Source organism: Sorex araneus, chromosome X (assembly GCF_027595985.1).
Source record: "Sorex araneus isolate mSorAra2 chromosome X, mSorAra2.pri, whole genome shotgun sequence".
NCBI lineage: Eukaryota > Metazoa > Chordata > Mammalia > Eulipotyphla > Soricidae > Sorex > Sorex araneus.
In genome coordinates, this window is record NC_073313.1 from 228,602,547 (window position 1) to 228,626,522 (window position 23,976).

The window sequence follows — 23,976 nt, forward strand, 5'->3', positions numbered from 1 at the left end:
AAATGGGAGCTGGCAGAAATCAGCCAGGGCTGTAAGTACAGTGTACTGGTAAAGATCAAAAAGCCCTTTCAGCTTCACCATTTCTGGTGCGTGGCTACAATCTCAGGCCACACATCTTTTCAGGTAACATTCTGGGGACCAGAAAGAAGAAAGAAATGGAAAACATTCTAGGGACCAGAAAGAAGAAATGGAACAAGAAGGAGATTTCTTAAGAATCACAAATGGCACTTTGACATACCTTGATGGTTTGGCCTATGTGAAATCATAGTTAAATGACCATATATAATGACAATAATCATAGAAAATGTCTTTTTTTAACTTTGAACAGAAAGTGCTTCGGGGATTGCTCTTGGCTCAGAGATTATTCTGCTCAGAGGTAATTCCTAGAGTACTCGGGGGGACCTTATGTGGTACTGGGGATTGAACCTAGGTCTGCCACGTGCAAGACACCTTAAGCTCTGAATTATCTCTATGTCCCAAAGATAACTTATTTTTAAAGTTATTTTTAATTAATTTAAACTGAGATAATGGTTTACAAGGCTGTTTGTTTTAGGTACAGTTTCTTTTCTCTTTAAAGTATGTTACTATGCCATACACATCACCATTGTTTTGTCACACAAATTTTTTTGTCACACATTGTTTTGTCCTCTTTAAATGTATGTTAGCATGTTAGCATGCTATACCCATCACCAAAGTACCAGGATTCTTCCACTATAGCCTGTCAGAGCCCCTACATCCTTTCAATCCCCATCTCCAGAGCTATTGCGGAAGAGGCCTTCTCCCCAAGTCAAACAAACACACACAAAGCATGTTCCAACATCCATTTTTAGTCTTAGTAATTTTTTACAAAATGTAATATTTACATATCTTTTCACTAAAAATACATTACAAAATTTCATACTCTTTCCCCCAAGCACAGAACCAGAAGTTATTTTAAAACTTTAAAGGTTATCTTTAACAGAAATTATAGAAAATGAAGTATTATTTTTACATTTACATTTCCTTTAGCTTTAAACAGTAAGGGATATTAATTTTCTCAAGCCTGGCAAGCTACCTGTGGTGGATTGGATATGCCAAAAACAGTAACAATAAGTCTCACAATGAGAGACATTACTGGTGCCTGCTGAACAAATCGATGAGCAACAGGATGACAGTCACAGGTGAAGTTATTCCATGTGACTTCATATTTAAAAGGAAAAAAATCTTGTGCATATGAATAACATTCAATTGTGTACTATACTACATCTAAGTTATGTTCAACACATAATAACTGAGCATCCAGTGGGTATGCTCAAAGACCTTCAAAGTGAGAACCAAAACGTTAATAAAAATAAGGGCAGTAGTAAAAATTGACAAACATTTCACAACTGGAACTTCATTGGAGAGGTCAAGAAAAATGTTTCAGGAAAAGGTGTTTCTGCTTCATCTTAAAAGGGCAAAATTTTTTTCAATCATTGCTTTTATTGTTTTTCCTTTTTTTATTGGATCACTGTGAGATATAGTTACAAAGCTTTCATATTTGAGTTCCAGTTATACAACGATCAAATACCCATCCCTCCACCAGTGCACATTCTTCACCACCAATGTCCCCAGTATAACACCCCGTTTTCCAACCCTCACCCTGTCTCTATGGCAGACAGTTTCCTCCATATTCTCCCTCTACTTTTGGGAATTATGGCTTGAAATATAGATACTGAGAGGTTATCACGTTTGGTCCTTTATCTACTTTCAGCACACATCTCCCATCCCGAATGATTCTTCCAACCATCATTGACTTAATGATACCTTTTCTATTACAGCTGCCTTCTCCCCCAGCTCATGAGGCAGGTTTCCAACTATGGAGCAATATTTCTGGCCCTTGTGTCTTCTGTCCTTGGGTGTCAGTCTCTGTCACTGTCACTGTCATCCCATTGTTCATCAACTTGCTCGAGCGGGCACCAGTAATGTCTCCATTGTGAGACTTGTGGTTACTGTTTTTGTCATATTGAATACGTCATGGGTAGCTTGCCAGGCTCTGCCCTGTGCAGGCGAGATACTCTTGGTAGCTTGCTGGGCTCTCTGAGAGGGACGGAGCAATCAAACCCGGGTCAGCGGCATGCAAGGCAAATGCCCTACCATTGTGCTATCAGTCCAGCCCGGTGTCAGTCTCGTATTATGTTATTTTATATTCCACAAATAAGTGCATTCCTTCTATGTCTGTTCCTCTCTTTCTGATTCATTTTACTTAGCATGGTACTCTCCATGATCATCCATTTATAAGCAAATTTCAAAACTACATCTTTCCTAACAGCTGCATAGTATTTGATTGTATAGATGTACCAAAGTTTCTTTAACCAGTCATCTGTTCTCAGGCACTTGGGTTGTGTCCAGATTCTGGCTATTGTGAACAGTGTTGCAATGAATATATATAGGTACAGATGTCATTTCTACTGTGCTTTATTTTGTATCCTCGGGATATATTCCCAGAAGTGGTATTGTGGGGTGATATGGAAGCTCAATTTCTAGTTTTTGAAGGAATGCCCATATTGTAAAAGGACAAAATTTAATGTATCTTACCAACTGGATGAAAAAGCACAGGAGAAAGCTGAGAGATATGGAACAGCAGTGCTTTGCTAGGTGTGTGGAACAGCAACGTGTTGCTATAAGGAATGGAACAGCAGCACCTTGCTAGATGTATGTTCTGCTTCCTGCACAACAGCCTCTTCTTCTATTGAATTTTTCCCTTTGGGTCAATAAGCTCCATGATAGAGGAAACTAAGCTTGTTCATGTAGTGTTCTCAGCAGTGTGTGGAAGTTGCAAAACAAGTACTAAGTTATGTAACCAAATGAACAAAGAGGAGGTAATGAAGGGAGCACTGAACCAGATGTAGCTTTCCACCTCTGTCATGCTATAAGCAAGGGAGAAAGAAAACAAAGTGACAGGAGACAAGAACAGTAAAGTAAGTATCAATATGATAGAGTGTGCTCTGTGCAAAGTATTTTTTATAGTTTAGAAAAATCAATTAAATATCTTCTGTACAAATGAAATCTTCGAAACTGAGTTTTTAAAATGAAAAAAATTATGCTGCTTTTTTCTTTTCATGAAAATATGAAATAATTGATTTACCAATGATACTTCTATGATTAATATCTATGTACACCCTATCCATTGCAGTAGCTAATATAGATGCACTTATATTTTCTTTTTTTTTTCCTGGCAAATGCATAACAATTTAATTTGTTTTTTTTTATATTTATGTGATACATTGGTTTATTTATTCTTTGATGAATATTTGGGCTACTTACACCTTTGTAGCTACATAAAATTTCTGCTCAGTGTTTTCTAATTATATACATATACATATATGTGATATACATATATATATAGGATTTTGCTGGTCAATAAATTAGATTTTTCCATACCCTGACTTCACCATCCTCTTTCCTTTATTACATTTCTTCTATACTCGATTTTTTAAGGATTAAGAAGTATATGAAAGGATGTTGAATTTTGTCAAATGCTGTTGAGATAACCATATTGTTTTTAATTTATGAACCTTTGAGATGCACTTATATTTTCTAGAACATTGGATTTCAAACTTTTTTAACCAGCAGGATACTTTTTTAAAAATCTTATTTTAAAGCTAAGTACACAGCAAGACATGGGAGGCCTGCTCTGGTAGAAGCAGAGGCAGGAAGGGAAGAAGGTGAAACTTGGCCTTCTCCATCCAGGCCACCTGTGAAGGGTGACAGATCAAAGACCACGATCCTTGATCCTTGAATAGACCAACATCCTCAAACCACTTATTACATTAGAAAGGCTTTTAACTGCTTATATTTCAAAGTGTAATAGGACACGATTCTTTTACTTGAAGGTTAAATCCAAAAATAGTTACAAAATCTGCCATCTGTTTCTCCTTCTATAATTTAAGCCTTTCACTTGTCTCTGGTGATTAATGCTAGATGGAATTGTAAATAATCATCATTCATTTTTAAATTATTTCACTTCAAAACATATGTTAAAGTAACCGAGAGAGTCTTCTGTGTAAGACATAATGAGCGCACGACAAACACAGCTGAGTTCGAGTTTCAGCACTGCCCTGAACCAGCCAGACTCAGATAAGCCATTTACTAAATATCCTATAGCACCTTACTAACTTTGTTAAAAGAATGAAGTGGTTGTGTTTGTCACTGAATTTCAATTTTTTATAATCACACTCAAAGAAATCAAAATTCTAGATCCAGTACTGACATATGTATATAAAACTTGTAAAATTTTACAAAATAATGCTTATATTTACTCCATGCTCTATAGTATCACATGATATTTTGTTTTCTATTACATTGCACTTTAAAGTACTGGTTATGAATCACTAAACCTGTTTTGTTTTCTACCACTGTCACCCATACTTTGGCTATGGCTAAGTTATATGACTAAAATCAAAGAAATCTCCAGAATGTATGTACACAGTAGAAACTCGATTATGATTTATTTCTTTTAAAATATGATAAAGAAAGCTCTCACTATTCGCAGATGATATGATACTATACTTAGAGAACCCTAAAACCTCTACCAAGAAACTCCTAGAAACAATAGACTCGTACAGTAAAGTTGCAGGCTATAGAATCAATACCCAAAAGTCCATGGCTTTCCTATATGCAAATAATGAGAGAGAAGAAAGTGACCTGAGAAAAGCAATCCCATTCACAATTGCGCCTCAAAAATCAAATACCTCGGAATCAGCTTAACAAAGGAGGTAAAGGACTTGTATAATGAAAACTATAAAACACTACTTCAGGAAATAAAAGAGGACACGAGGAAATGGAAAGACATCCCCTGCTCATGGATTGGAAGAATTAATATTGTCAAAATGGCAATTCTCCCCAAAGCATTGTACAAATTCAATGCGATCCCTATAGGGATACCCTTGACATTCTTCAAAGAAATGGAGCAAGCGCTCCTGAAATTCATATGCAACAATAAGCCCCCACGAATAGCTAAAGCAATCCTTGGGAAAAAGAAAATGAGAGGAATCAACCTCCCCAACTTCCAACTCTACTACAAAGCGGTAGTCATTAAAACAGCATGGTATTGGAACAAAGGCAGAGCGGCAGACCAATGGAACAGGGCTGAATACTCTGACATACACCCCCAAATATATGATCATCTAATCTTTGATAAGGGAGCAAGAAATGTGAAGTGTAGCAAGGAAAGCATGTTTAACAAATTGTGCTGGCAAAACTGGACGGCTACATGCAAAAAAATGGGCTTAGACCTCCATCTATCACCATGTACAAAAATCAGATCAAACTGGATTAAAGACCTCAACATCAGACCAGAATCCCTAAGGTACATTGAAGATAAGGTCGGCAAAACCCTCCACGACATTGAAGCCAAAGGTATCTTCAAAGCTGACACGCCACTGGCCAAGCTAGTGAAAACAAAGATAAATAAATGGGACTATCTCAAACTAAGAAGCTTCTGCAACTCAAAAGAAACAGTGACCAAAATACAAAGACAGTCTACAGAATGGGAAAGGATATTTATGCAGTACCCATCCGATAAAGGGTTGATAACAAGGATATACAATGCACTGGTTGAACTCCACAAGAAGAAAACTGCCAACCCGATCAAAAAATGGGCTGATGAAATGAACAGAAACTTTTCCAAAGAAGAAATCCGAATGGCTAAGAGGCACATGAGAAAATGTTCAACATCACTAATCATCAGGGAGATGCAGATCAAAACAACAATGAGATATCATCTCACACCACAGAGACTGGCCCACATCCCCAAAAACAAAAGCAACCGGTGTTGGCGTGGATGTGGGGAGAAAGGGACTCTCCTTCACTGCTGGTGGGAATGCCGACTGGTTCAGCCCTTTTGGAAAACAATATGGATGATTCTCAAAAAGTTAGAAATTGAGCTCCCATTTGACCCAGCAATACCACTCCTGGGAATATATCCCGGAGAGGCAAAAAGGTATAGTAGAGATGACATCTGCATTTCCATGTTCATTGCCGCTCTGTTCACAATAGCCACAATATGGAAAAAACCAGAGTGCCCGAAAACAGATGATTGGCTAAAGAAACTCTGGTATATTTACACAATGGAATACTATGTAGCTGTCAGAAAACATGAAGTCATGAAATTTGCATATAAGTGGATCAACATGGAAAGTATCATGTTGAGTGAAATGAGTCAGAAAGAAAGAGACAGACATAGAAAGATTGCACTCATATGTGGAATATAATGTAACTGAGAAGTACAAGTTGGCAACGATGCAACTTCTGGCAGATATCTCTCTGGACTTAGTTCCTAAAATACTAAATTACAGAAACCCAAAACTGAGAGGCCGCTAAGTGTGGTGACTCGACCTCATACTTCTTCATCCTCAGCAATGGAAAACAAATTATCTAATGCTTCCTTTTCAGCAGGTCCGACTTTAGGGGAGAGACTCTCCAAACAATAATAGTGAGTTTTGTTGAAATATTGTATGCAATCAAAGTGAAAGTAAAGTGAAATTTATTAGTTACACAGGCGGGGGGGGCTTAAGGTGGGGGGGCTAGGGTCGAGGGGGGTTTGGGGTGTGAGGGGGCGGGGTGGAGCTATACTGGGATACTTGGTGGTGGAATATGAGCACTGGTGAAGGGATGGGTATTCGAGCATTGTATAACTGAGATTTATTTATTTTTTTTTTTTTAATTTTAAATTTATTTATTTTTAATTAGAGAATCACCGTGAGGGTACAGTTACAGATTTATACACTTTTGTGCTTATACTTCCCTCATACAAAGTTTGGGAACCCATCCCTTCACCAGTGCCCATTCTCCACCACCTGTAAACCCAGTGTCCCTCCCACCCTCCCCAATCCCATCTCCCCCCCACCCCACCCTGCCACTGTGGCAAGGCATTCCCTTCTGTTTTCTCTCTCTAATTAGCTGTTGTGGTTTGCAATAAAGGTGTTGAGTGGCCGCTGTGCTCAGTCTCTAGCCCTCATTCAGCCCGCAACTCCCTTCCCCCACATGGCCTTCGACTACAATGTAGTTGGTGATCGATTCTCTGTGTTGACCTTTCCCCGGAACGTGAGGGCAGCCTCGAAGCCATGGAGTCAACCTCCTGGTACTTATTTCTACAGTTCTTGGGTGTTAGTCTCCCACTCTGTTATTCTAAATACCATAGATGAGTGCAATCTTTCTATGTCTGTCTCTCTCTTTCTGACTCATTTCACTCAGCATGAAACTTTTCATGCCCATCCACTTAACTACAAAATTCTTGACCTCCTTTTTTCTAACAGCTGCATAGTATTCCATTGTATAGATGTACCAAAGTTTCCTCAACCAGTCATCCGTTCTGGGGCATTCGGGTTTTTTCCAGATTCTGGCTATTGTAAACAGTGCTGCGATGAACATACATGTGCAGATGTTGTTTCGATTGTACTTTTTTGCCTCTCTGGGATATATTCCCAGCAGTGGTATTGCTGGGTCAAATGGGAATTCAATATCTAATTTTTTGAGAGTCGTCCAAATTGTTTTCCAGAAGGGCTGAACCAGTCGGCATTCCCACCAGCAGTGAAGAAGGGTCCCTTTCTCCCCACATCCTCTCCAACAGCGGTTGCTTTTGTTCTTTTGGATGTGTGCTAGTCTCTGTGGTGTGAGGTGGTATCTCAAAGTTGTTTTGATCTGCATCTCTCTGATGATTAGTGATGCAGAGCACTTTTTCATGTGCCTTTTGGCCATTCGTATTTCTTCCTTGGTAAAGTTTCTGTTCATTTCTTCGCCCCATTTTTTGATGGGGTTGGATGTTTTCTTCTTGTAGAGTTCAACCAGTGCTTTATATACCATTGATATCAACCCCTTATCTGATGGGTATTGTGTAAATATCCTTTCCCATTCTGTGGATAGTCTTTGTATTCTGGTCACTGTATCTCTTGCGGTGCAGAAGCTTTTTAGTTTAATGTAGTCCCATTTGTTGATCTCTGTTTTTACTAGATTGCTTAGTTCCGTGTCACCTTTGAAGATACCTTTATATTCAATATCGTGGAGGGTTTCGCCAACCTTGTCTTCAATGTACCTTATGGTTTGTGGTCTAATGTTGAGGTCTTTAATCCATTTTGATCTGACTTTTGTGCATGGTGTCAGGTCAAGGTCTAAACCCATTTTTTTGCATGTGGTTGTCCAGTTGTGCCAGCACCATTTGTTAAAGAGGCTTTCCTTGCTCCACTTCACATCTCTTGCTCCCTTATCAAAGATTAGATGGTCATACATTTGGGGTTGTGTGTAGGGATATTCCACCCTGTTCCATTGGTCTACGTCTCTGCCTTTGTTCCAGTACCATGCTGTTTTAATTGTTACTGCTTTGTAGTAAAGTTTGAGGTTGGGGATGGTGATGCCTCCCATCATCTTTTTCCCAAGAATTGTTTTAGCTATCCTTGGACGTTTGTTATTCCATATGAATTTTAGGATTGCTTGATCCATTTCTTTGAAGAATGTCATGGGTATATTTATAGGGATCGCATTGAATCTGTATAACGCTTTAGGGAGTATTGCCATTTTGACAACATTGATTCTCCCTATCCACGAGCAGGGTATATGTTTCCATTTCCTCATGTCCTCTTTAATTTCATGGAGTAGCGTTATGTAGTTTTCTTTGTAAAGGTCTTTTACTTCCTTGGTTAAGCTGATTCCGAGGTACCTGATTTTCTGGGGCACGATTGTGAATGGGATTGCTTTTTTCATGTCCCTTTCCTCTGCCTCATTGTTTGCATATATGAAGGCCATGGATTTTTGGGTATTGATTTTGTAGCCTGCAACTTTACTGTATAAGTCTATTGTTTCTAAGAGTTTCTTAGTAGAGGTTTTAGGCTTCTCTAGATATAGTATCATGTCGTCTGCAAATAGTGAGAGTTTGATTTCTTCCCTTCCTATCTGGATGCCCTTAATCTCTTTTTCTTGTCTAATAGCTATCGCAAGTACTTCCAGTACTATATTGAAGAGGAGTGGTGAGAGTGGGCATCCTTGTCTTGTGCCCGATCTCAGAGGAAAGGCCCTTAGTTCTTCCCCGTTGAGGATAATGCTTGCCGTAGGCTTGTGATAGATGGCTTCGACTATCTTGAGGAAAGTTCCTCCAAACCCCATTTTGGCGAGGGTTTTCATCATGAAAGGATGTTGGATCTTGTCAAATGCTTTCTCTGCATCTATTGATATGATCATATGGTTTTTATCTTTACTTTTGTTGATATGCTGGATTATGTTGATTGATTTCCGAATGTTAAACCATCCTTGCATCCCTGGGATGAATCCCACTTGGTCGTGATGTATGATCTTTTTGATGAGTTGTTGGATCCTATTTGCTAGTATTTTGTTAAGGATCTTCGCATTGGTGTTCATCAGGGAAATTGGTCTGTAATTTTCTTTCTTAGTGGTGTCTTTGTTTGCTTTTGGTATTAGGGAGATATGTGCTTCATAGAAACTGTTTGGGAGAGTTCCTGTTTTTTCAATTTCCTGGAAAAGTTTGAGGAAAACAGGCAATAGGTCTTCTTTAAATGTTTGGAAGAATTCGCCAGTGAAACCATCTGGGCCTGGGCTTTTGTTTTTGGGGAGGTTTTTGATTACCGTTTCAATTTCCTTAACATTGATGGGTCTATTCAGGTATTCCAGGTCTTCTTTCTTCAGTGTTGGGAGATTGTAGGAATCAAGGAATCCATCCATTTCTTTTAGGTTCTCCTTTTTTGTGGCATAAAGACTTTCAAAGTAGTCTCTAATGATCTTTTGAATCTCACTGGTTTCTGTTATGATGTCCCCCTTTTCATTTCTGATTCGATTTATTAGAGTTTTCTCTCTTTCTTTCTTTGTGAGACTTGCTAGCGGTTTATCAATCTTATTTATTTTCTCAAAGAACCAACTCTTTGTTTCATTGATCTTTCGGATTGTTTTTTTGGTTTCGATGTCATTAATTTCTGCTCTAATTTTTATTATTTCTTTCCTTCGGTCTGGTTTGGGGTCCTTTCTCTGGTCCTTTTCTAGGGTCTTGAGTCGTGAAGTCAAGCTATCTATGTGGGTCCTTTCTTCCTTCCTGAGGAATGCTTGGAGAGCTATAAATTTTCCCCTTAACACGGCTTTAGCTGCGTCCCATAGGTTTTGGTAGCTCGTGTCTTCATTCTCATTTGTATAACTGAGATTTAAACCTGAAAACTTTGTAACTTTGTAACTTTCCACAATAAAAAATTAAAAAAATATATGATAAAGAAAATACTAAATTAAATTGTGCAACTATAATTAAGGCATTAACCGTATTGATTAAAAAAAACTTCCATGATCTTCTATATTCTCAAAGTTTACCATTTATGCTTTTTAAAAAAATTATTCTAAGCCATTTAAAAATGGTAGTCATAATCCACAATGTTATAAGTACCCTAAGTACAGTAACTCTCCTTTCCTTATACTGTATATGGCCAAAGTATAGGTGGGAATACTGAAGTTCAGAAAAGTCACGGAACTGAGCAATGAGTAACAGAGGCAGGCAGAGCATCCACCCTTAAATGTACTGTGGTCCTAAAAAGATTAGTCAAGTATGCCAGCTTCCAATTTTTGTTTTGTTTTGGGGCCACATGCTGCAGTGCTCAGGGCTTACACTTGGCTCTGTTCTCGGGGATCATTCCCGGCAGGTCTCAGGGGACCATATGCAGTGCTGGGGATTGAACCCAACTTGGCTTCATACAAGGCAAGTGCCCTACCCGGCACTATACTATCTCTCTGGCCCCAACCAACCTCTAATGTTTAATTTGTTTGTTACATTTAGGTATCTCATGCTGTCAAGCAAGCAAAAAATTTCACAGAGATCACATTCCCTTTTTAAAAAAATCAGGAAAACCATATCATGTGGCCAGAGAGATAGTATAGCAAGTAAGACACTTGCTTTGCTCCCAGATAGCCTGGGTTTGATCTCCAGTACCACATGTGGTCTTTTGAGCCTCGATCTCCAACCACAAAGTCAGAAGTAAGGCCCTAAGCATAGTTAAGTGTATATTCAAAAAATAAATTACGAAGGGGCCACGGCGGTTCTCTCTCATACCACCCACATTCAGTGGTCTCACGCCACTTTGCCCAGCCTGGTGAGGCCGATGGCGATGGGCAGAAAAAGGAAGGAACAAGGGCCAGGCTGGTTGGTCTCAACTGCAGTTTATTCCAATCTCATGTCCATTCTGCTCTGATTCTGCCTCCCCGATTCCCCTCATCCTCCTCTTAGATCCTGCTCCTTCATACTTCTCCTTCCTGCTTCTGCCTCCACATTCTACTTTATTCTCCTTCTGGATCCCTTAGCCCACTCTTACATCCTAGTTAAATCCCAAAGCATGAGGGGTTGGTGTAACAATTACACAGAGGTGTCGTTATGCAATCAGTGGATGTAAGATCCTTCCCTCAGGGGAAGCTTCTTCTAGGACAGATTCTCATCCAGCAAGACGACTGACTGGCTTAAGGGCAAAAGATGGGTGTGTTTCTCCTCTCCTTAGTCCAACAAACTTACATTCATAATATTAGTCATTTTGTATGGACACAGTAAGAGATGTATTAAGCTTATAGGATTGCTCTCCTGGGGCCATCTTGCTATAGATCTCAGACTACAGTGTTCAGGCCAGATTAGTATTTCCTAACCCTAGCAGGGTTCTAATCTCGTCGTCTCTTTTTAGAACATGACAGAATTTGTCCATGACTATGCTCTTAACTTACGGTTAAGGATTGTGGAGCTTTGGCTTGGCCCATTTCAATGCCAGGGTATCTCACAGCTTGCCCTGGGTCCATTCAGACTCATCAGGACTCTGCTTTTGGGGCTCTAGGAACTAAGGGCAATTGAGGATTAACTTGAGGAAGCAGATGCCCCAGAGTAAATATTATTCAGAGTCAATTAACTCCCAAGTTACAAGATCATAGTATTAACTGTCTTCCTGTGTCTATACAAAAAGATATTGCTTTAAAGTAAACTATGCAAAAGGACATGAGAAGGAGAAAAGCAACATTTAATTCACAAATATAAAATCATAGATGTCTGAGGAATCTGACCTTACAAGTTAACAGAGTCTGATTAGGGGGGAAAGGTGATAGATCGATTGGGGAAGAGAGCACAGAGAAGAGTTTATAGGTAAACATAGAGAAATGGCAGTGCTTCCGGAGCACTGTGAAAAAACTAAGCTCCCTGTGGCAAGGGAAACATCACATACCAATGTCATTCTAAAATGCTTAGAGCTATATTCCAACTGTCAAGCATAGTCCAAAAGCAACAGTAACAAAACAACAAAACTATTTTGTGAACATGAATAAATGCAAACTTCTTCTGTGTACACATTTTTGTGCTCATATCATTGTATCCCTGTCATCCCATTGTTCATTGATTTGCTCGAGTGGGTGCCAGCAATGTCTCCATTTTGAGACTTGTTACTGTTTTTGGCATATCTAATACGCCACAGATAGCTTGCCAGGCTCTGCCGTGCGGGCGGGATACTCTTGGTAGTTTGCCGAGCTCTCTGAGAGAGACGGAGGAATCAACCCCGGGTTAGCCTCGTGCAAGGCAAATGCCCCACCCACTGTGCTATTGCTCCAGCCCACAGCTCCTCCTCTGTAGCTTTGCAGAGGGGCCTGGCTAGGGGAGAAGGATCTAGAAAGTGCATTTCTAGCTAGGAGAGACAGTGTCCCTACTATGGGACCTGCTAAGGGGCAGGCCATTCCACAGTCACTTGGGGAGAGAAGCCGGCCCTCCCCTGGGGGTCCCGCCCCACACCCCTGCACCCCAGTTTGACATGCGAGAAAGCAAAAGTTCCAGGGGCTGGAGCAATAGCACAGCGGGTAGGGTGTTTGCCTTGCACGCAACTGACATGAGTTCAATTCCCAGAATCCTATATAAAAACATAAACTTGTAGGTTGCCTTATATTTTGTCATTTCATATTTTTCCCTAACCAAACCTAAAATTACAATATTATAATATTTTAAAGTAGCATATTATTAACTAGAAAACAAAAAGTCTGTAAGACTACATCTGGTATGTCCTAGAGCTAAATCTGTTGTATTTTCATAATGTTTACATTTGTTTGATGAAGTAGTCATAATTCGATATGAAAATATGATTCTAAAATGTTACTAATAATCTGGGTTAAACTAATGTTGTATGTAATTTGTTATTTGTTTTGGCAAATGTGACAGGTGCAGTTTTGTTTTTATAAAATCCTTTTAATATTTCTAATCAGCAGGAATATCAGATAATGGTAAGTGATGTAATACTGTATATAATACTGTATATATAAATTATATTCTCTTCTCTTCTACTTTTGTAGAGAATGTTGAGAAAAAGAGCAAATAGATAATTGGTCTAAAGAGTTAAAATATTTTTGGAATATCAAATGTGCCTTTCAGTCAAAAAAGTGGAATTATAATGAGATGAAAGAATGTAAACAACAGACAAAAATTAAAACAGTTTAATTAGAGGCTGCATCACGAGTGAAGTTTGAGACAGAACTTTCTCATCGAAAGTTCTTACATGATTATCAAATACTTAAAAGACTGAAAAAGTCACCACTTAAGATGAAACTGACAACTTACTTTGTTTGGATTAACTGTACTTTCTTCAGGTATTATTACAATGCAAACTTGTTATTCAGCTACATACCTGGGGTACCAAACTGTATGCAATTTTCCAGAGTCCTGACATAGTCAGAATCGTTTAATTTAATGACATGAAGACTATTGGCTTTCTCAAAGTTTTTGATCCATTTATTAGCCTGACCTTGAGGATCTATCATCAGAGGCCACCTCCGTGCATTCCTGAAAGATAAGAAAGACAATGTTGGTCAAGCCCCGACTTTTCTCTATGCTGTTTAAGCATACACATATTGCTTTCTTCATATTTGTGCTTTCTATTGATACTTTATCTTTAATTTAGGAGAAGCTATGTTATTAAAGAAGAAATATCACACTGAGAAAACTACTACAATGGCAACTGTAAAAATCATCTGGCAAATGTAAAAATTTGTGCTTCTCCTGGTGAAGGGATGGGTGTTAGAGCATTGTATAACAGACTTAACCCCGAAAGCTTTGCAACTTTCCACATGGTGATTCAATAAAAAAATAAAATAAAAATTTGTGCTTCTCTTGGGCTTGGGGGTGGGTAGGCAAGCAACACTCAGGGCCCCAGGGGTCACTTCCAGAAATACTTAACCATGACTGTGTGGGCTGGATGGTTCAGTGTTTTTACCCCACTACATAGTGCTGCATAATATATTGAATGGGGAGGGGCTGATAGAACGATCTGAGCATATTTGTATATATATAATTATATATTTATACACACATACATATATGCTCCCAGTCATGGTGGTGATGGTGGTTAGGAGTTACCTTGGATATATCTGGCAAATGTTTGGGAGTCATACAGAACCAGGGCCTCTTAAGCCAAGTCCTCAGTCCTTAAATGATCTATTTTTCTGTTTTTTTTTTTTTTATATTTGGGGGTGTTTACCCAGCTATGTTCAGGGCTTACTCCTGGCTCTGAGCTCAAGGATAATTCCTGGTGCTTCTCAAGAAACCTATGTGGTGCCAAGGATAGAACCTTGCAAGGAACTACATGCAAGGTAAGCACCCTATCTGTTGTACTAACTCTTTGGCCCAAATTATATATGTTTCTAAATATTTGTTGCTCTTTCTAATTAAGTCACAAACATGGCATCAGACATCATAAAACTCTTGTTCTTCATTAGTTATGTGACTTTGTGCAAATCACTATTTTTTCAACTTCTATTTGCTATCTTTAAATTTTTTAATTTTAAAAATTGAGTTATAATGAGATACAGAGTTACAAAGTTGTTTGCTATTGTATTTCAGTCATACTATGTTCCAACACCCATCCCTTCACCACCGTGCATTCCCAACCACTCATATCCCCTCCCACCCACCTCTACTGTAGGCTTTTTTCTTCTCTCTCTCTTCCTCTCCCTACATCCCTCTCTCTTCCCTGCCTCTCTCTCTGTCTCTCTCTCATTCTCTCTCTCTCTCTTTCCTTACAGGCAATATGGTTTATAATACAGATAATGAAAGGTTATCATGTATATACCTTTATTCACTTTCAACACTCAGTTCTTGTCCAGTGTGATCATTTTCAACTATTATTGTCATACTGGTCCCTTCTCTGCGGCGCCCTCCCCCGCCACCCTCCCACACATTTGTGACTTGTGGCAGCTTCCAACTACTGACCATTCCTCCTAGGCCCTGTTTTCCCTAGCCTTGGATATAAGTCTCATACTATCTGTTTTTTTTTATATACCACAAATGAATACAATCATTCTGTATCTGTCCCTTTCCATCTGACTCATTTCACTCAGCATGATACTTTCCATGTCCATCCATTTATAAACAAATTTCATGACTTCATTTTTTCTAACAGCTTCGTGGTATTCCATTGGGTAGATGTACCATAGTTTCTTTATCCAATCATCTGTTCTTGGGCACTCAGGTATTTCTAGATTCTGCCTATTGTGAATAGTTCTGCATGAACATAGAAGTGCAGATAATGTTTCTTTTGTGTGTTTTTGGGTTGTCAGGTTATATTCCCAGAAGTGGTATAGCTGAATCAAATGGGAGCTCAATTTCTTGTTACTTGAGGAATGTCCAAATGGTTTTCTAAAAAGGTCGGACAGTAGACATCCCCACCAATAATGAATGAGAGTTCCTTTCTCTATTTGTCTTTATTTGTACAACAGGGAAAGAGAAAGCCTTACACTGTTCTTTGAACTGTAGATAACTTAAAGATATAGTCTATAAAAAAGCTCAAAAGCAATTCAATATATAACACTTATGTAATTAATTACTTGTATTTGTTTTATATATATGTTATATATAGGGCTGGAGCGATAGCACAGCGGCAGGGCGTTTGTATTGCATGTGGCCTACCCGGGTTTGATTCCTCTGCCCCTCTTGGAGAGCCTGGCAAGCTACCGAGCGTACTCCACCTGGCAAGCTACCCGTGGTATATTCGATATGCCAAAAATAGTAATAACGTCTCAAAATGGAGACGTTACCCATTTGAGCAAATCGATGAGCAATGGGATGACAGTGACAGTGACAGTTGTTATATAATATAATATATATAATATAAAAAATTACAGTATTTGTTTAAACACTTGCTAATGTCATGTGTAGCTTATGAAATATTTGTTTAGATAATGTGCATTTCTTATGAATAAAAATATAGTTTTTGAAAATCAGAGGTTTTATACTATGGGATAGTTCATACTTATTGTTTTATTTTCACTCACACTCCCCACTAATGTAAGAACAAGGGTAGTGAGCTATGAGAAATCCAGTTTATTTACAGGGCATTGTGAGGTCACAAAAGAGTTAGCCAGTGTCTGCCATCACCTTATGGGATATAGGCAGCTTTCTTTTGTGTAAAATGCAGCCAGCATTAGGATTATGTTCATTTTCTTTATTTTAGAAATTTCAATAAACATACGGCATTTTTCTTGCCAATTTCCCAGGGATACTGTCACACTATTTAAATGTGTCCACAGCAGACTCACATAGAACTTCAGAATGGAGAAGTAATTAAAATGTGACTGGGCTGTTGATAGGAAAGTTAACAGGTACAATCATGAAAAACAGTATGGAAATCCTAAAAAAATAATTGATTTCTATTGTGTGAAAATGGCTTTAGCATAGTAATTTAGCTGCAGAGGTTAGAGATTCAATATCAAGGTGCTGGCAGGTATGATGTCTCCAGAAGCTTCTTACATTAACTTCTAGGCAGCATTACTCTCATGTATATCCATATGCAGGGTTGCTATCTCCTCTTTTTTCATGAGGACACCAGTCCAATTAGATTAGGCCCCTTTCTCCATGGCTCCCTTTAACCTAATTGTCTTCTGAAAGAGCCCATTTCCAATTTCAGTCACATTAGTGGTTATGTCTTCAGTTATATTAATTTGAGGAGGGGGGCAATTCAAACCATTGTATTTAGGAATAAATAAATTCATGAACTGATAGAAGCACAATCACAAGAAACTAGCACTGTAGCACTGTCGCACTGTTGTCCCATTGTTCATCAATTTGCTCGAGTGGGCACCAGTAATATCTCCATTGTGAGACTTGTTACTGTTTTTTTTTGGCATATCGAATATGCCACAAATAGCTTTCCAGGCTCTGCCATGCGGGCAGGATACTCTCGGTAGCTTGCCAGGCTCTCTGAGAGGGATGGAGGAATCGAACCCGGGTTGGCTGTGTGCAAGGCAAATGCCCTACCTGCTGTGCTAGGGCGTTGGTGGTATAGTGGTGAGCATAGCTGCCTTCCATAAGAAACTAAAGAAACAAAAAGTAAAAATAAAAAGGAATAAAACTGATCAACATTCAAAAGTTTCATTTCATCCTGTCACATTTTGGAATATTTTTAAAAATGTAAGATTATGTGTGATTGTTAAGATAGCATTTGTGCTTCTCTAGAGAAACGGAATGACTCACTATTCCTTCTGTTGTTTCTATACTTTTTTGAGCCACAATGCCCATATTCATGCTTTTTTTGTTTGGTCTAAAATGCAATTCTCAGCCTTTCATGACAAGCTTGACTCCATTTCAAGGTCAGCTCAAATGTGACACAGCCCACAATGCCTGTCTGAATCCTCTTTCTCTGTTAGAAATTCATTCATTTTATACTTAGGGTACTTTCATATTATGATAGCATGCTCTTATGTCAATTCTATAATTTCTTAATTGTGTCAATTCTATAATTTCTTAATTGTATCACCAACTATATTGTATATTCTTTGAGGGATATCCATGCTGTTTCCCCATTTTCATTTTCCTTAGACCAAATAAAGTTTACATAGAATAATCTACTGAAATGAAAACAACAACAAAATATCTGACAAGCACCAGACAAGTCAACTTATTCTAAAAATCAATATTTTTCTGAGAGATAATCTTTATGTAGATAACCAATTCAAGAAACATGATCTTAAAATCAGAGAAAAGAACTTCTGTAACTATCTATAATAACAAACTGGGTTGTTGTAGATTATTCTGCTGATTACAGTGAAAAATATACTGATAAAATTAGGAAAGTAACTACTTGAGTATTCTCAAAATTAAATAATGACAAGGGAATGGATAGAAAATTAAAACTCGAAGCAGGACCAGTAAAGAGGTGAGTTGTGTGTGTGTGTGTGTGTGTGTGTGTGTGTGTGTGTGTGTGTTCCTGTCCAGGATTATTTTATCTGAAAACATCCCTAGTGGAGGAAGGGTATAGCAAACACAGACTGCAAATTCTCAAATCACAGGATTGAAAAATAATCAAATGTAAGCCAGAGAGTGTGAAAAAAATCTATGTTTTCTCTTTTTCTTTCCAGCCTCTAGGTCAATCTATGTCACAGAAGTGAACACTGAGGCAGAGATAGTACATATAATCACCTAGATCACAGAGAGAAAACCCTTCCTCTAAATAGCAGAACTGGAAAAAGAGGTATTTTGCACATGGAGTTGTAAGGGGGTGTAAGTCTTTTCAGGCTGCTATAACAAATTTCCATAGATGTGGTGGTTTAAATTACAGATGTGTCATTTCCCAGGGCTTGAGGTTGAGAAGCCTACAATTAACAACTGGCAGATCCACTGTCTGAAGAGCTTCAACTTCCTGGTATGCAAAAGGCTGTTTTCTCTGTAGCAAAGAGCAGAGATCTTCTCACGTTCCTTTTTATATTAAAAAAAAATCAAGTGGTTCTGAGTAGTAGCAGTAATCTAATATAAATTATTAAAGCACCATTTATAATAACACATTATATAAATCACTGTGTATAAATCCAATAACATGCACTAATGAAAAAATCAAAGAGGTAGGTGAAAAGATAGAATGCATTAGTAGATTGGAAGACAGATTAAAAGATGTCAGTTATTTCCTAATTGTCTCTAGACTTAACATTATTACAGTGAAAATTCTAGTACTATTTATAATATGCTATGCTTGTTCTAAATTTTATATTGAGAACTGGAACTAGCCAAAATAATTTTTAGAAAGAACAAAGTTGGACAACATAGTGTTCAACCTCAAGACAAGGCAATCCAAAGCTATGAGTGGAGAATGTAGCTCAGCAGCTGAACATGCGCTTTGACTGTGTGAGACCCTGGCTTACACAGGCTCTGATCTTCACCGAGTGGCTCCAGAAGCCACTGGCTATATAGATAAGCACTGGACTCTGAACACATCCAAGTGTAACCCTGACTACCATGGCAGCAGCAAAGATAAAAACAAATAGATCAGTGGGGCAGATTAGAAAACCCAGAAAAAGACCACATTACTATGGCAAATTGATTTTTCCACAAAGATGCAAGAGCAATTCAATGAGAAACAGATACTATTTTCAAGTCATGCTGGAACAATGTATTCAGCACAGCTTCTGTCTCTATGTGGTGTCTCTCTGTGTGAATATATATATATATACATATATATATACACACATATATATACACACATATATACAAGTATATACTTATATATAAATACATATTTTACACAGAGATATTCCTAAAGACCTTGTTAATAACTATTAAATTAATTTTTCCCACCATTTCAATTCCTGGCACCGTATATGGTTCCCCAAACACTGCCAGGAGTCACCCTGGTATACAGAGCCAGAAATTAATAGCCTCTGGCCACCGTGAGGTTGTAGCCCCAAACCCAAAACAAAACCTAATTTTACTTAAACAATTCTCTTAACATGACATCATTTTGCTTCAAAAATAAGACAATGTTATTGTTTTGGTTTACAACACTGTTTCTTACAATTAGGGTTTCCACAGCAAAACATACCCATGAGTAAAATTTCAGTTGAGAAGATATTATTCAATGTAAGTAGAAAAGAATGTGATGGTTTTTTTTAAAACATAGACAATTATTGTGGAGGACTATATGGAATATACATTGGTTTAAATAGCTTCTCTTGAGCTGGAACAATAGCCCAAATTGTTGACGTGTGGAATATCCTGCATGAGGTCTCCAAGTCAATTTCTGACATTATGTGGTCCCCCCAAGCAATATGGGATATAGTCCTGGTGGCTCCTGAGCACTATCACCCCACACCCTGAGACATGAACAGCCCACATAGCCAGGTCTGAATAATGAACCATCAGGCCCACATTGCTGGGTGGAGAATTGTTGGACCTGAACACTTTCTGGGAGCACAGACACCACCAATGTCTCTGCCTCCCCTTTGACAATAAAGAGTCTCTCTCTTTAGATAAGGATAAATCCCTGAATTGGACATGGCCACGCATGTCATTTACTTCCTCTCTACCATTATTTTGTCAAGACAATGTTCTGGTCTTTTCAACACAATTTTTTTATGAATCCACTGTAGCACTGTAGCACTGTCACTGTCATCCCATTGTTCATCGATTTGCTTGAGCAGGCACCAGTAACATCTCCATCGTGAGATTTGTTACTGTTTTTGGCATATTGAAGAAGCAACAGATAGCTTGCCAGGCTCCGCCAGGTGGGAAAGATACTCTCCATAGCTTGCCGGGCTCTCCGAGAGGGACAGAGGAATCAAACCCGGGTCAGCCGTGTGCAAGACAAACGCCCTACACACTGTGCTACCCCTCCAGTCCCATTTTCAAATACTAATTTAAAACTAGTGGTTTCCAAACAGAAATTGAGTTTTTACAGCATGTTGCACTGCAAGTTTTGATAGTTTGCTTTTGTCCACATAGGCATGTTGTTTAGTGTTTTGGGGGCTTTTGGAAAGTACACACTTCTAAGAGTGATAATACATGTTTCACAGTCCACTCTGCGGAAAAAAATTCATATATACAGCAGTGGTGCATATCTAAGACATTTGCTATTTCCCCTCCTAGAGGTGCACATGTAGTTGAAACAACAACAAGAAAGGTGGGTATTCTTATCATTTGTAATTGCTGCCAAAATAAATCTAATTTATTAAACTGCTTAGAAATAAAAACAAGCATTTTTTAAAGAAAAGCATTGTATAAAATAAAGATCTAATTTGTATAAAATAAAGATCTAATTGCAAAAAATCTATAAAATTTTCAAATATAGCACTGTAGCACTGTCATCCCATTGTTCATCAATTTGCTCGATCGGGCACCAGTAACGTCTCCATTGTGAGACTTGTTATTACTGTTTTTGGCATATCAAATATGCCATGGGGAGCTTGCCAGGCTCTCCCATGCGGGCAGGATACTCTCAGTAGCTTGCCAGGCTCTCCGAGACGGAAGGAGGAATTGAACCCGGGTCAGCCGTGTGCAAGGCAAATGCCCTCCCCACTGTGCTATCGCTCCAGTCCGTTAAATATAATCTGATATATTTAATGTTATGACTAACCTCCAAAATTCTGATTACTTAGAGACTTTCAGGTGTCTTTAGCTCCGGAAGTTAATTATATTCTAACTTGACTAAATTTTATAGATTCTTCTAGCGTCTTAAGTAATCTATTCACTTGGCAGAGATGGGATTAGGTTCATATTAAGTATTAAGTATTTCATATTATTATCAAGCAAATATCTCTGGGTAATGAAAGAATGTATTAGGAAAGTAAATAAAATATGCATCTTGAATTTCAAAGTGATCACCTAAACTTATTTACTGAAGTTTCTCAGTATAGTATTAACAGAACTCATAGATGTTACTAATCCCTTCTTTATAAAGTACATAGCCATAACTTTCTTTAAAACCTTTGACATTTTTACAAACAGGAAAAATGTAGAGGTCATAGCACATTATAAGAATTTCCTGCCTCAATGTAAGTTTATTTTCCTGACAAATAACTGGTGACAGACCTGAGGTTACTGAGGGGGAGAGGGAATGAGGGTCAAAGGTCTTTTGTACTGTGGTGGAGGGACCTGGAGACCTTGGTGGTCGATATGGCACAGTAACATTGCATCTTTAAAATATCAATAGGTACAACCTTGCAGGCCAACATTATTTCTATAAAAAAAAAAACACTGAGGAATTTTGAAACCTAAAAGTGCATGCATCAACAGTTCTAAAGTTGTTGGAATATAAACAAACTCCAAAGCAAGGAGTTTGCTAGACGATAAGACACAACCTGGTTTCCACTGACATCACGAACATAGATGTTCTGAAAGGTGGAACACAGACATACAGTTTTTAAATAAAACCAGCAAATCACAGCAAACCAACTATACTTATAGGTTGCTTGGGAAGAAAAGTTTATTTTTCCGAGAGGAAAACAATGGCAACAAACATTAAAAATTCTTAGCAGTCTATAGCCTAGAATTTCACAAATCAGGGCCATATTGGTCCTAAGTGGGTTCCCAGAATGTTCCAAGAGGGACACATAGTAAACTGGGGGACTGTGGCATGTGATTCAGGGGACATAGGCACAGAAAGGAAACAAGATTGGAAGAAGGCTACGTAGGAAAAAGCTTGAGAATTACTGCTTCAGATCAAAGTTAGTACCTGCTTGACAAAAGGAAAAGTAAAAATGAGGGTTTCTAATTTTCAGAAATATTCCCTATCAATGTCTAATTTTGCATTCTATAATTAAATTAACATGAACACAGACTTTAATGTATGGCATTGATCCAATGATGAACTAAACGGCTTCCTAAGCTTGTTTAAAAGTCACTTACCCTTTCTAATGCCATACACAAAAGTCAAATTAAAATGGATTAAAGACCTTATCAGACCTGAATCCATAAGGTACACAGAGAAAAATGTAGGCAGATCCCTCCATGACACTGAAGCTAAACGCATCTTCAAGGATAAAACACCATTGGCCAAGCAAAGGAAGCAAAGAAGAACAAATGGGACTACATTAAACTCAAAAGTATTTGCACCTCAAAGGAAACAATGACAGGATATAAAGAGAGCCCATGGAATGGGAGAATTTTTTAACCAAGCATTTATCTAATAAGAGGTTAATATCAATGACATATAAGGCATTGGTAGAACTTTACAAGAAAAGAATATCGAACTTCATCAAAACTTGGGCAGAAGAGGTGACAGAAACTTCCTCAAAGAAAAAACACAAACTGCCAAAAAGCACATGAAGAAGTGTCTTGTATCACTAATCATCAGGGAGATACTAATAAAAACTACAATTAGATATCATCTTAATCCACAGAGACTGGCAACAAATGCTGACATGAATGGAGGAGAATGAGATTCTCTCGTATTCATTGTTGGTGGGAATGCTGACTGGTCCAGCATTTCTGGAAAGCTATAGCCATTCCTAAATAACATGGACATTCCTAAAAATATCTAGGAATTGGGCTTCCATATGACTCAGCAACCCCACTTCTTGGACCAAAAGAACCTGACGACCAAAAAACAAAAACGGAGAAAAGACATTGCTGTGTTCCTTGCAGCACTAACCCAAATCTGGAAAAACCGAACCCAAGTGTCCAAAAATAGATGACTGGATAAAGAAAGCCATTATATAAAAATGGAATATTACTTAGTCCCCCAAAAGATAAGGTCATAAAATTTGCTGCTACATAAAGAGTATGACATTGAATTAGAGGGAGAGAGAGAGGAACACAGTGTATTCTCTTTCATATGCAAGACATAAAGAAACATGGTGAAATAACGAATACCCAAAGTTAATGGAAACAGAGAACATGAGAACTGACATTCAGCAGAAAACATGCCCCTTGAGGGGGCTAAGGGATGGGACAGGGAACGGGCAATGACTATGGTGAAGGGAATTATTCAAGTGGGAGGAGGAGGTGGTGATGAAAGTTGGTAAAAAGCAGGGTGAGATGCAAGTAGTGATGGGGTGGGGGCACTGGTGGAGGGAACTGAACACTGGTGAAGGAATCAGTGTTGACAGTATACCTGAAACCCTATCAGAGTCACTTTGTGATTTCAAGGTTACTAATAAAAAATTTCAAATATCCATTTAATATCTTTTAGTTTATTATTCAGTTTATTATTTCTAAACTGTCATCTAACTAGATTCTATAAATTCTCCTATGGATTAAGCTATCAA

At 38.3% G+C, this 23,976-nt stretch overlaps 1 protein-coding gene across 1 annotated transcript in view; it reads right to left on the bottom strand.

Moving 5' to 3' along the window:
- Positions 1-23,976, bottom strand: part of DNAH7 (dynein axonemal heavy chain 7) — a 270,230-nt gene that overhangs the window by 71,293 nt on the left and 174,961 nt on the right. Inside the window, exon 47 of the mRNA XM_055123217.1 lies at positions 13,638-13,792. Within this exon, the coding sequence (XP_054979192.1) occupies positions 13,638-13,792 (155 nt within the window). The remainder of the gene's footprint in view (positions 1-13,637; positions 13,793-23,976) is intronic.